General features: G+C 29.9%; 1 protein-coding gene across 6 annotated transcripts in view; it reads right to left on the reverse strand.

The window, feature by feature from the left end:
• LOC106468712 (sarcolemmal membrane-associated protein-like) overlaps positions 1 to 14934 on the reverse strand; it is a 77601-nt gene that overhangs the window by 60183 nt on the left and 2484 nt on the right. For all 6 annotated transcript variants that reach the window (XR_002612695.1, XM_022397078.1, XM_013929157.2 and 3 more), the window contains exon 2: positions 8047 to 8529. Coding sequence is in view for 5 of the 6 variants with exons in the window: in XM_022397078.1 (XP_022252786.1) it covers positions 8047 to 8352 (306 nt within the window). In the remaining variant the exon portion in view is untranslated. The remainder of the gene's footprint in view (positions 1 to 8046; positions 8530 to 14934) is intronic.

The raw sequence follows: 14934 nt of genomic DNA on the forward strand, positions 1-14934 counted from the left end.
ACGAAAATCAGAAAGTTCTAAATGAAGTAAAGAAGATGACAAACACAAACTGTACACAAAAGAAGCTACCACCACCAGAGTATCTGAAGATGAAAGAAACAAAGAATGACATGAAAGGTGTGCAGAAGACATGAGTTCCAAGTTTAGCGAGAAACACGTGGACAGCAGGACATAAAAAATGTGCAGAAGACATGAGAATTCTCTGGCAATGGGAAAGGGGATAACTAATAAAAGAAAAAACAAAGAGTAATGCCAAAACTCTTATGACCACATATAAAAAGTTACAATGATGTACTAATCCTCAAAATGTTGAGAAAAAGAAGATAAAGACCTCAAAGTTCGATCACAGCCTGAAAATCAAGAAAAGGTTTTGTGGGCACAAATAATGACGCACAACCACATGTTGATTAATTCTACAGTATAAGATAAACAAGTCTATGAAAAGATGAAATTATGATATTTGGTGAAAAAAAACAAAAAAACAAGAGGGTGGGGTTAAAATGACAAAATGATGATGCTGGGAGAAGGGTGAGAAGACCTGGCTCATGGCTGTCTAATTCATCAGTTACAACTCCACCCACAGGTAGAATTAACAGTACTTTCTTCTTTCAATACTTTCTTCAAACTTCTTTTAGAGAAGATATGTCCATTATAACTTAATTATAAGTATACATGAGTGCATACACATACATGCAGAGGAAATGGAAATATACCTTATACTGTGCTATTTAACTATCAAAAGTCACAAAACAACATAACTGATGTCATTTTAACAGCATGTCTTCAGTCATTGTTTCTCACAAACACCATCTCTACATGTACACAAACAGTGATTCTCCTTGTACAGGTAGACATCAAGGTAGATAATACAAATTAAAGCTATATGTATAAAGCCACAACAAGTGTGATGGCATAAACTAAGGTGACGAACATTCCAACTGTTTTTCCAAAAAGAGTAAGAAAGCCATTTGAATACTTGTATGTCTACCTTATAACTGTTTGAATGAGATATAGCATGACTATCAATAACATTATTGTATTGTACCACTTTTTAAACTAAATTAATGATTCATATTAGCTTGCATTTTTACACATGTACAAGAATATTTTAATGGATGCATCACTTGAGGGGGGGGGGGGCTTAGTAAACATGGAAGGTTTCACTATGTGTCCAAATTCAGAGAATGAAGTGATGACTCATACGAAAGGGGGGAGGGGATTGGAACCAAAAAACAATATCTTCTATACTATATATACATTATATCATTTTACAACAAGCATCTTTTATCTACAATGGCTTGCTGATAAACTAAATTATACAACAAATTAAAAGGCACATTTTTCCTATTTAATACTTCTCATATCAATACCATGTTGTTAAGTATGCACATTTACCTAAGCTTAACCAATTTGTCTTTGGAGTTCCATAACTCATTAAACTGTCAATTTTTTTTCTTTTGTTTGTATGGAAGATGTGTTGTATCAAGCCTCTTTAGTTAAAGTCTACCATACAAGTTCTATATTGTATAGTTGACAGATTTTGTCATAAATTAGTACAGTCTAAACTGAAGAGAAAGGGTCAATGATAGGTATTTGTTTTAAGGACTGAATATTAAATCCATTCAAGCAGAAAGAAAAGTACAAAATGAAATAAAGTATTTATGGAACAAAGAGAAACTAAAAACTGCAGTATATGTAGTATTTATTAGTACAAAATTACTGACAATTTTTCTTATTTAAAAGCTTATAACATTTGCATTTCTATAAATGTTCCTTCTATCATACTGAAATACTATTTATAGATAGACATTTTCAGTTTGATACTAAATCTTTAACACAACAGAACAAAGCTTTTAGATATACAACAAAATATATAAATGCTACATGTCAACTACATCAAAATACTTAAGAAAAAGTGATTTCTTCAATTAAAGATCTTTAAAGAAAGTTAATATCAGATCAATTTTTCTGTTCAATAATTAATTATCAATTCATCTAAATCCCACTAATCCCTGTAAAAGTATGAACTTGCTGCAAGGGTACCTGATGATGACAAAACCTTGTCGAAACGTTGTACATTTGCTGTTATATTAAACTTTTTCTTCATTACACATTCAAGCCGTCTCCAGCCATTATTAGTCTCATGGAAGTATATATTCACAGTCTTGTTAAACTATTACACTTTTTAATATAAGAGACCAATTATGTTATCATTCAAATAACAGAGATACTCCAAAAACTCCCAACAGTGGATGAACATCAGGTAAACAATGCTGTATAAAAACCATGAGAAAATAGTTAAGAATATTTGAAGTATCATCTACGATGTTTATTGCACTTTATGGAACAAAAAAAGTGTCAACCAGATATTGTAGCAGCTTATTCTTTGGGTGCAGGAAAAAACAATCATACTGTTTCATAGCGAACACTTGTATAAAAAGAAGCAGAAGTGAATTTTACTAAAATGCTAATGCAATCACAGATAAACATTTAATTTAGGGTCTTCTAAAGCATGCGCAAGTCATTTATTTTTTCAAATTTCTACTATACTTGTAGATTTTTGAACTGGAGGTTACAATACACTAAAAACTGCATGTCAGAATGTTTAACTAATTCAGCTGCAAATTAAGTTACCAAATCTTCAACCTTTAATAGAAACTGTATTATATCTAAGAACTTAAATTATAAATTACTTTGAAGGTGATGTAAAATGCACTTGAACTGTTTCTTCCCATCCCAGCATTTTTTTCACAAACACCATCTGGATATTGTCTAAGTCCCTGAAGTAATCATGTTAAGTAGTTACTTAAATGAAGAGGTTAAACAAAACAACAGAACTATATTGGCAGCCTCTTAGAAAGTACAAAGGGAGTTGAGAGAGTAGTAGTAAAAAGCTCTGGGCTAGAAATATACCAATATCCACACAGTTGTTTTAATGTATGGCAGGTATTCCTTTCGTTACCCTGGCAGGAAACCAACCTCCTTTTTCTTCAAGTATAGTAATCTATTCTTAGCAGTCTGTGGAAGGAGCCAATCTCTTGTATGTATATTTGTTTCCGGAAATGTGTAGGGTGTATCATTAATGATTCCACTGTTGATAACAGCAACTGTAGCCATAGTATGGTTAAAAAGGTTTTGTAATATAATTCAGTTAATACATGTCAAACATCAAAAAAATTCCTACCAATAAACCTAGTTAATGTTATTCTATATTTCCTATATAAAATTTAAAATGCTTCAGATTATTTTCTGTGGCTTCTTTAAGATTCTCTTTTAGATATTTGTGGCTACAATTCTTCATCATATTTGTGGCTATTATTCTTCAACACAAACAATGCTTCTTAAAGCTCAAATTCATTGTTAAAAGGTGACTCAAAAATTTTTCTTCAGCTGAATACTTTGTAAAGTTTTATTCTGGAATACATTCAAGTTACTATACATATCAGTTTAGTAAAATGCTTGTAATTTTCTTCACGAGTTCACAACTTGTAGCACTTAGCTCTCTCTGATTGTGTATATATATATATACACACACACATATATATATAATGTTGTAATGGATTTCTTTAAATTATTTGGTGAAATAAGGCTAAGTGCAGTAGAAGTAATGACAACAAATTAGTTTTTCTTCCTTAACATATACAATATTATCACTTGTACACAGTTGTACCTGTAGGATTAATTTCACAAGTAATGTTTTTACTTTCCACACACATTCACTCACTAAGCGTACTATGACTGGAGTGTAAGCCGAGCCAGATCAAGGTTAAGTGGGGCCCTAGGCTCAGATGATATTTGGGAATACTAATACTAATAACTCACTCTTGACTCTAATCTGCTAGTTTTACAAACCATGATATTTTTTACTCGGGTGATCAGCGGGACTCTTGTATGGCCAGAGCCCTAGGTGGCCTATACGTTAATCTGGTACTGAGAATAAGTGGTATTATCAAAAAGTAAGAGAGAGCAAATCTTCAGTTAATGATAGTACACATTTTTAAGTAGTCTCCATTTACTGATATGTAAGGTGCTGGCTTGTCAACGTTGGCTAGTGATTGAATTAATGCATCTCAAGACTTAAAATTATTTTTGTCATTCTGTGTTTAGTACTAAATAATTTTATAGAATAGTATGAACAGACAGAACTTTTAACACAGAATAAAACTTCAACTGATACTGTTGAGATTAACAGTGCAACACTAAATAACAAACCTAAGTGATAACACAAGAGATGTGTACAATATAGCTGCCAAGCTCTGGGTATCGGATTGGCATCATTATTTAATTCTAACATTATTGTTATATGGCCTCTATCATTGTCTATCTGAAACCAATAAACTATGACAATTACTTTTTTTCTAAGATGCCAAGAGAATACATATTACAATCTTCCTTTTAAATTTTTCAAAGATTATTTAAACAACCTTTTATATGTACTGGAAAAAAAGTGAATTTCAGTTTTCAGTAAAATAATAAAAAATTAATGTAAATGCTAAAAAAAAAAAAAAAAACTGTAGTGAAAGCAAAGCATACAAATAACTACTAAAGGCAACTATCAAAGAATAATAACATGAATACAGTCTCTCTCTAATCACATACTCTGAATCTTATCTATAAAGTGTTGCAGTGTCTGAAGAAAAGATAACAGTTTTAGGCTTAAAAATACCAAAGTGTGGCCTTGCTCTTACGTACAATTAATCTTCTTTATATTAATAAACAGTTACATATCATGAATCAGTGTCTGTTGATTTATTGAGTTTCTCAAATTATGTTTAAAAAGACTATTCATACAGAATAATTATCATTTATCCATTATAATAGATAATTATAAATTATAAATAGGTTAAATAGATAATTTGTGACTTGTATTTGTAACCTTATGTGAAAAACTCCCAACAAAAAATTAGCAGAATAATTTCTATGACAGCATTAAGTAAAATATTCTGACCTAAACTTGTTATATTCATATAAACTGGACAATAAATATATTTATATCGAACTGGGCATGATTTACAGTCTTCTATAGATGTAATATCTATACAAATAATCAGTTGAAGTAATGATTGCATATTTTTTGTCCAGAAATATGCATTCTTCTTTTTAAGATAAAAAAAAATATCAAAAACTTTATAAATACAAAATGTGCTATTTAAACTCCATGATTTATTTTTTAACACATGTACACATAGGTTGCTGCTATGTGTTATGCATGAGTGTACATGTACATTATAGATAAAAATAATGAACCTGACAGATTTGCAACATGCTATTTGACAAGTCTAAATAATATGAATCATTCTGAAGGTTGTTATTTTTAAATTTTTAAACTTGTAAAACAGGTCTTTTATTTAAGCCTATTGTTTTTTAAACAGGCTAGCTTGTACTGGTTTTCAATTATATCCTTATTACATATATGGTATAAATTATGTACACATTTCTTTAAATTAGACAATTGTATGTAGTTTCTAAGTTCCAAATTATATTTTCACTTTAATGTCACAAATTTACTTATTTGCAGCTTTTCTGTAAGTTTACATTAACATAATTTTTTTGCTAAAATAAAATGACATTACTATCCAACATTCATTATTTCTATTTCATTTATATAAATGCACTTATTGTATTATTGAGTGACTAATTTTCAATCCATATAAACAAGCAGTTTAATAATGAAGAGGGAAAGAAAATTGATGCATTTACTTACACCATGTTTACTGTTAAAATATTATCTTAGTAGTTATGTTTGACATTATTAAATTTATTAGGTGGCTTTAAAGTTTCTTCTCATTACATTTTTTTTTTATGTTTTTACAGGAAGAGTTATCCACGTATAATAAAGGAGTTCAGGACAGACTTTGTGATATTATAGTATAAAGAATAACATTCCTGTATACTAGTTATATTAAAAATCTCTCCAAACCAACATGAAAAAAAACAACATTAAAACAATATTAGGTGGTGATCCTTCATTAATTTTGATTTTATTTTTTTCTTACTCTAATGCTTATAATTGAACAAAGTTTTTTAAAATAAGAGTACGTTACTGTCAACATCCTGAACTTCCCATTTTATTTTAACAAGCTATGTTATAATTTCTCTCACTAACAGCCCTACTCCAAAATTATAAAAAAAAAGCTATATATATATATATATATATATATATGGTAAACTGCTCCAGAGGCTAGTGCCGTATCTTAAATTGAAAATTTTATTAAGTGATACATGTAACCTTGTATCCAGTTGTCAGAAAACTCACATTTGGATGCATTTCTATTATTATATATTTTCACTTAAATTCAGAAAATATTATCACAATCAATCAAACAAAGTAAAGCATGTCTGTATAATCTGAGCACATCTGGCTGTAACTTAAGCAGTTGTAGTACTGGTTCTTTGATGCTGTGTTTAGATTTATATGATTCACTATAGTTTGTTGGATTCAGAGTTTAAATTGTTTTACATAATCACATTGTTTTAAATTATCACATTGTTTTAAATTATCACAATCAATCAAACAAAGTAAAGCATGTCTGTATAATTTGAGCACATCTGGCTGTAACTTAAGCAGTTGCAGTACCGGTTCTTTGATGCTGTGTTTAGATTTATATGATTCACTATAGTTTGTTGGATTCAGAGTTTAAATTGTTTCTTATAAAAAAAAAGACCATATCGATAATTTGCAACCAAACTATCAAAACTCATAAACATTTGAATCATATCTTAAAATTATATTTTTGCAATGACCAAGTAAAAGATCTCTGAATAGATAAGTCACAGTAATAGAATATTGTGTTAACAAGTTTGAACAGGTTTAACTGAAGTTAGTGTCATTTTACTTGACAGTTTACAAAAGTTCTGAAGTTGACAATATACCTAACTAAAACATGCTTTAGCCAATTTTTTTTTCTCTCTAAAGCTTTTTTGTATCATTAATGGACTAGTTCATCTGATGCAGGGATGTGTGCTAACTGCTTAAATCAAACATATTTGTTAGAAGTACTTGTGCATTTCTTAAGGATTGCAAAATATTTTAAAAAGCAGGTGGGCAATCTTGATAGATCAAAGAACCTTGTGTTATATGGATCCAACTCTGTTAAGAAAACAAATGGCAAAACAATGGACAAGTATTAATAATTAGAAAAATATATAATGATTTCTTTCTTAACAATGATGATCAAGTATGATTTTCCAGAAACAATAACATTTTTATTTAATGGACTATTTAGTGCACTACGGACATAATTATGATGTATATCACAGCTATGAAGTCAGTAACTCTTGGGATTTGAGTAATGTCATAATGCAGTATAGAAAATTGTAATTTGCTCAAGTACACAATTTGACAAATATTTATAATAATTAAAATGGAATAGAATACATATGACACAAGAATCATACATTGTGGTCTACATGCCCAAGAATGAAATGTAATATGCATATATGTAGCCTGCTCATATCCTTTTGAATGGTTGGCTTATATAGTTACATTTCTTAGATACTTACTACTATATGTATTTAGTCAAATGCAAAATTTAAAACATTTTTGAAAAATACCCTGCATTTTTAATACCTAATAAACTTCCACTGAAAAAAAAAGGCTATTATGATATATTAGGTTTTGAACAGCCTTGACGAATTCACTATTTCTGGAAATCCAATGTGCAGTAAAAATCAGCTCAATATATTCTGTGTATGAAACTGACTTTAAAGACTTTACTTAACTTGAACAAAAGAAGAATTTTCTAAATTCTCTTTTACTACTGACTTGAATATGTCAAATCAATCAATTTACCAGAAATTTCTAAGGAACTGAAAATGATTACATTAATTTACTGAAACCAAAAACAGTAAAACCTTATCCACAAGCTTCTAATTACATATACATGTATATGCTAGGCATAATAATCAAACAAAGTAACAATCTATCAGATGCATCAAATAAAACAAACACAAAATGAACCATATTTCTAAAACATTATACTTATATGTATGACTGCAGTGTAAAGGGAGACTTAAGTTACATTTAAATACAGGATATCTGCTTACCTTGCCATTTTCATACCACAAGAGAGCATGGTTTCTAGATAAGACTTTACAATCAAATATTGCATTATTTGGAGCAGGTCGACATCTTGCAACAGATCGGCCCACTTTCACAGGTTGATCTAAAATAAGATGCCTTTCTTGAAATGGGTGAGAATTTGGCCGACTAATCAGGATGGCTCGAGACACCATCGGTAGGGAAGTCCCCACTGTCTTTTCTGCTTCATTGGGGTTAACTTCACCTATCTGAGTAGCCGTTGTTCCCGATTCAGTATCCAGGTCCAGTGGGTCTTTGCGACAGACAACCATGAAATCTTTCTTTCTATGACTTTGCCTTCAAGTCAAGCGTGAAGACTTGATGTTTGAAGAAAGTCATGAATTACCTCACCATATTAGTTTCACCAGTACAAGAGGAAATACTCAGGAAGTCCACTTTACCTTCTGCCAGTCAAACATCTGAGTCAGGAGTTGGATCTCTGCTGCTCACTACACAAAGAATTCACAAGATATTTTATCTATTGCAAGTTTTGAACAGTAAATAATTCTTTCCTGAAAACAACTTGAAGTCTCTTCAGTAATAAATGGAATTTTTCAATGGCCTCCATATGCGTACATAAATTAAAAACAATGTATCTCTGATATCTACCGGTCGGGTAGATATCAAGTCAGATATCTACTACTTACCTCATATACAATCTACTGATTTATTCTTAAATAACAAATTTTGATATTTTGTTTCTTGTGTATCTTTTGATAAAATGGTAGCCACAGAGAATCTAACACAACTAATTAAGCCAGTATTCTAAAAACTGGATCTGTGAAAATGACACAGAAGAAAAATGTGATAGATGAACATCTGTTAGAAATTTAATTCCTTGTTAATTCATAGGCTAGTTATGGTTGAGAGTTTCAGCGTAAATTACCGTAGTCTTAACATGGTTTCTATTTCTACTACTTTTATACTTTATTTGACATTTTGCTTCACTCCATAGTTGTGGTATTATTTCTACCACTTTTATATTATATTTGATATTCTGCTTAGTTCTATAATTGTGTGGTCAGTGGTGTAACTACAAAATATATCCCCCCCATGGCATTTATTTCCCTATAACTGTAGTTATGATTCCAGCTGATTGATAGCATTAACTTAACAGAATAGTTCAACTACCCTTTAGCTCAAACAAATTAAATTGTATGTCTTTCCCCTTGCTGGCAATTCTTAAGTTTGTCAAGCCATTCAGACCCCCTTTTGACTCAGACCACCCAACAACTGTGTGGGCTACAAGAGCATACTTATGTCTATGGTTGTGGTATTTTCAGCTTGATTTTCTTGATTAGTGGGAAAAGACAGGCTACGTTCTGGTCAACACAATTTCATTTATAGTAAGAAACAACTGATTTATGGACTGAGCTACCATGTAAGATAGGATTTGATGATTTCTGGAGAAATAGAAAGTGGGTTTGAAATTTGACTTTTTTTAAGGATCAGTGTACAAGGACAGCCATGAAGGAGCAAATGGCTCTTCATTGTTTATATATCATGGTAACATAGTCAATATATCTTTACTACAGCATTTCTAATCATATCCTCATTTGTTTTAAATACAAGGTCTATTACAGCATCTTGTCTAGTAGGATCTTTGTCATGCTGAGTGAGAAAACAATCCTCTATAATTTCAAAAATAAAAGTTACCATTCTTCCTTTACTTCTATACTTAAGAGTTGGGTGATTAGTAGTATTTCCCAGTGGATTAACCCATTAACTGACGGATATTTCAGTCACTGAAGTTCTATGGCTCAGCTGTGAATGATGGAAATATCCGTCAGTCACACATATAACTATAACTCTATGTGAATGACAATAATTACAGTTTTATTGTGATTGATGGCAACTCAGTTTTATCTGCGAGTTGAAAAACGGCAATCGAGCTGCTCCTGCAGCAGTTAATGGGTTAATCAACAGTAAGTACATGGTTAATAGATTAACATGGTAAGTACAAGCACAAAGTAAAGTTGGCAGCAGGTGCTATCAGCCAGTTGCCTTCCCTCTAGTTCAGCAATTTAAAATTATTGACAGTGACAGATAAGCTTAATAGTTTTGCCATAACAAAGAAAGAGTGAGCAAGTTTGGGAACAGTTTGATTACTTGTATAGTTGGAATAATCAGAAACCCTAATTTCAATTAGTTGATTATTTTTGTGACAATAAATTTAACTGTAATTTTGATTAATTGATTTTCGAAACAATCAAACAGTAATGATCAAAAGATGAATTTTAACTAATTCATTATTTTTGTGATAATTGATGTAATTCGAATTTCAATTCACACTTTGGTAACAGGTTTGTGTATTTTACACAACCTTGTAACCATGACGGTATATGTACTATAACTCTGAAAGTACTTAATTTAGCTTCAAGAAATTTGGCAAGCTTTCAGTAAGAATTACAAGTCTTTTACAGACAAAAAAACAGGATCTATAACTAAGTATTTTTACTAAACATTTGTCCTTTAATATATTGAATCAGAGTGTTGACTGCTCTTGAGTGAAAAATGATCTTCATGTTAATATTAAAAATACTTTTCTTAACCTGAAAATTTTGAAATTTCATTTGCATAATCTCTAAATACATTTCAAACTTCTTTTCCAGAAAAACTTTACATTTTATTTACCATAACTTTATATGGGATTGGTTGATTTATGAGAACTCACAACCACCATATAAAATTAGGTAATAAATCTAAATTACTTTTTGTTTTTCTTTCTAAACTGACTGCAAATTATAACAGGAAACCACAACGGTTTATCCTAAATAGCTTAAAACTCATAACAGTACACATCTATTTATACTTAGTTTTATTGACCTATGAACAGTGTCTAACTAATAATCCTACCCCACAAGTTGTAAATCACTATCATAATTTTTCTGGCCCTCTAATGATGCAATAAGAGCCTTTAAAAATTAAGCTAAGCTTGTTGATGTAATTACCAAGAGAATAAATTTGAAACTGAACAATGAATTAGACAATGTCCTGTACAGAAAACATTGTAATATAACACATCTCTTGCCAGATTAAAACTTAGTCTTTCTATTAGTTATAAATAACATAGTATAAAATGTCAGAGAGAACTGGCAATTTGGAAAAAAAAGGATGTGACACATGGGTGTGTCAGGTGGTTCCGATTTTCTAGTTCATGGCTCCATAAACAAACAAGAATGAAGGCTATAAAAATTATGCTTTGCCTAAGTATAATATCTATATTATAATGAGTAATTTACGTTAAAGTCCATACTTCTCAGAAGGGTGGTAAATAAATTAGAGAAGATTGAGGATATTATTAAATATTTTCTTACAAAATTAAAAACTTAAAACTAAAATAATATTAATATTAAATATATATTCAATATGTTTTGATGCTAAGTTTATTTGTATACATTGATAACAGTAGTTTAAATTTTGAATGTAATAACTCTGTAAAAGGTTTTGACATGCAGACTTTGACATACCCAACATGAAAGGGTTAATCAATTTAATCATAATTTTGATTAGTCAATTAGTTTGTATGGTACTAATAGATGTAATCACTGTTCATATATAATCAATTAAACTGCACTGTTCTTTTTGCTAGAAAACTTTTAACTGGAGTCTAGCCTGTATTTTTCAAATCTTAAACTTGTGTACTTTCGTCCAATTACCTTCAAAATATAACACAATGAAATTAGAGGTCTTTATCCTATTAATCAACTGGATACTCTTGTAAACTTCAATCAGATCATCTTTTATCTTACTTTTCTCGAGAGACAATAAATTAAGAGATTTTAACCTTTCCATATAAAATAACCTTTTATCTCTGGAGTCATCCAACCAGCCATCCACTCAACTCTTTCCAATAAGTTAATATCCTATCTTAGATAATAACAAAACTGTACATAGTATTCCAAGTGAAGCCTAACTTGTGATTTGTATAGAACAATATAATTATCTCTTTTGACTTGTAATTAATATCTATAAATACCCCACAAAATTCTATTAGCTTTACTTCTAGAACACTGTCTCGCTCAATAGTTTGAATGACTTATCCACTGCTAAGCCAAGACCTCTTTCTTCAGTGCATGCTCTTGTGTAGGTTCCCATCTATAAACATATGACCCAAATTATGATAACCTAAAAGCATTACATAATTTACTATAATTAAAGATCATTTGATAAATATTTGTCCAGCTTACCAAATGATCCAAGTCAATGTGTAATACAGCTAGAAATACCCAGTTAACATCTGAAGTTTAACATTTAAAATATAAGCAAACCATCAACACACTTTCCATTATCCTGAAAGTAAAAAAATACCCTCAAAAAATAAATAAATAATAGATTAGTAAGATATTATTTTCCTTTGAGGAATCTATATTGGCTTTTATCTATGATATCTGATTTCTTTAAACGATTTTATAAAGCTTCTTTCATCAGAGTTTAGAATTTTTCCCAGTACAGACATATGCCTAATTGGTTTATAATTTCCAAGGTAACTCCTAATACCCTCTTCAAAAACTGGAGCAACATAAGCAGCTTTCCAATCCTCACGTTTCTATCCACTGTCTACTGACTTGCCAAAAAATAAAGACAGAGCTTTCATCTTTGACCTCCTTTTAAAAGGCTGGAATACATTTTTTTAGCCCTGTTGCTTTATTTTTCTACTTAATTATTTTCTACTTTTCTTATTAATACCATAAAATTCATAATCTGTATGATTCAGGTAAATTCCAATATTTTCCATGGAATGTATAGAATCAGGAATATTGCTATGATATTTTCTTGTAAAAAACAGAAGAGAACATTTAAAAGCTTAATCATTTCACAGTCTTCAATAAACACCTTGACAGCAGCAGTCTTTAAGAGCCCAATTCCAATTTTAATATCTTGCTTACATTTAACATGATTACAAAAATCCTTGTTGTTAATTTTAACATTATATGCCAGCTGTTTCTCATAAACCCCTTTTAGATTTCTTTTCCAGTTAAATCCTTATCTTTCCTATAGTTTTGTAAATCTTCCAACTTATCTGTCAATTTAAACTTCTAAAAGTATGGCATATATCCTTGATTTTCTCCTTTATGTGATTAGTAAGTCAATTAGGTTCCATCTTTCTAGTTTTCCTCTTTTTTAGGAGAATACTTATTTGAATTAAAAGCAATTCATTTTTTTTAAACTTCCATAATTTGTTCCATGTCACTTTAATGACATAGTATCTGAATTCCCTAAGGATAAATCCTGTTTCATGGCCTTGGAATTGGCTTTCTGAAAATAAGAAACTAAAATTTCATTGCAAGACATCAAACTTCCTTATGCAATGACCACTCTTCCCAAATGTCCCCTACTTTTATTTGGTATTCAAAACCATTTTGATTCATTTCAAGAAATCTCTCCTTCACTATCTAACTCCATACAATCCCAAACAATGTTTAGTACTGCAAGCTTTAGGTTAAGCCTGAAATTACCAATAGACTCCCCTCACACACACTCTGATTTTTCTAAACTTTTTATACATAAAATTTATTGTAGGTTCATGAATTTGTTGGTTACGTAATCCCTAATAACATAAAAGTCAGTGAAAATTGAAATAAATTTTTTGTTTATCATTAATATTGAAATTAATTACACTAATTATTGCATAAATTCCTTAAACATTTAATGTAGAAAAAAAATGATTTCATCCAAATTGTTTTTGGACACTGTGTGTTTTAACATATGAAAAACATAAAATTATTCAACATTATACAATATGAACACCACCAATATTAAAAATAAGTTAGTAATTTGAGAATTAAACTTTTGTTAACAGTGTTATGTTAATGATTACTACATATATAATGCTTTTCCAGTGAAAAGTTTATTCTTATCAGCGTGACAGCCTTCTTCATCAATATTTAATTCATTTTTTAGCATATCTTAATGTAATATTTTTGTTATAAACTGCATGACCTTTTAAATTGTTTATTTCTGGTTTAGTTAATAACACATTCTTTAACATAAGTAGGGTTATTTCTTTTCATAAATAAATCTGTTATGAACTGTCTTACGTGTGTACATGTATCTATTTTTTCAAATAGTTTCAACTGTGTTTTTTTTTAAATTACTTTTTATATTACTAAAAGTTCATATAATGTACTAATTATATACACAACTAACGATATTTTAAATTACATGCCCTATAAACAAAATGAAATAATATAAAACTTGTTTGCCTTCTATGTTTACCATTGAACTACCATTCATTTTATTAATACTTCTAAAGAGGAAATCACTCAAGCTAAGCAATTCACAACAACAGATCTACAACTACAGGGTGATACAGGCTAAATTTGGAAGCAGTTACCACTTTTGGGCACAAAATGTTCAGCTCCAAAATTTGAAAAATCATGTCATGGAAAAGTTAGATCAGGAATAAAAAAAAAGTAAATAATAATAAAAACAAACAAAAATGTTGCTTAGGTTTTTTTTTCTATATCATATTGTTTGGTATTTTGTCTTATCCAAAAACCAATCTGAATAGGTGCACATAAATAACAATATTTAGAAGTACCTATTAGTTTGTTTCATTTTGAACACCCCATGCAATTACTAGCTGAATTACATCTACCCAAATTAATTTTCTGTATTACCCTCTGATAACTGAAATATCCATGAGTTATGTAAACAATTACATATGCACTATTTACCATGCAATCTTTACTGTTTACTAACAAATCTGTACAAAACTGGAAGGTAAAAAGTAGTAATTCAGCACATCAAAGCCATCTACGATCTTTACCAAAAAAAAAAACAAGGGAGGGAATCTTACTGAGGTGTTTAAAATTTAAAGGGAATTGATAGTGTTGATGCATCATCTTTTT

This window comes from Limulus polyphemus, unplaced genomic scaffold (genome assembly GCF_000517525.1).
Source record: "Limulus polyphemus unplaced genomic scaffold, Limulus_polyphemus-2.1.2 Scaffold3127, whole genome shotgun sequence".
Classification (NCBI taxonomy): domain Eukaryota; kingdom Metazoa; phylum Arthropoda; class Merostomata; order Xiphosura; family Limulidae; genus Limulus; species Limulus polyphemus.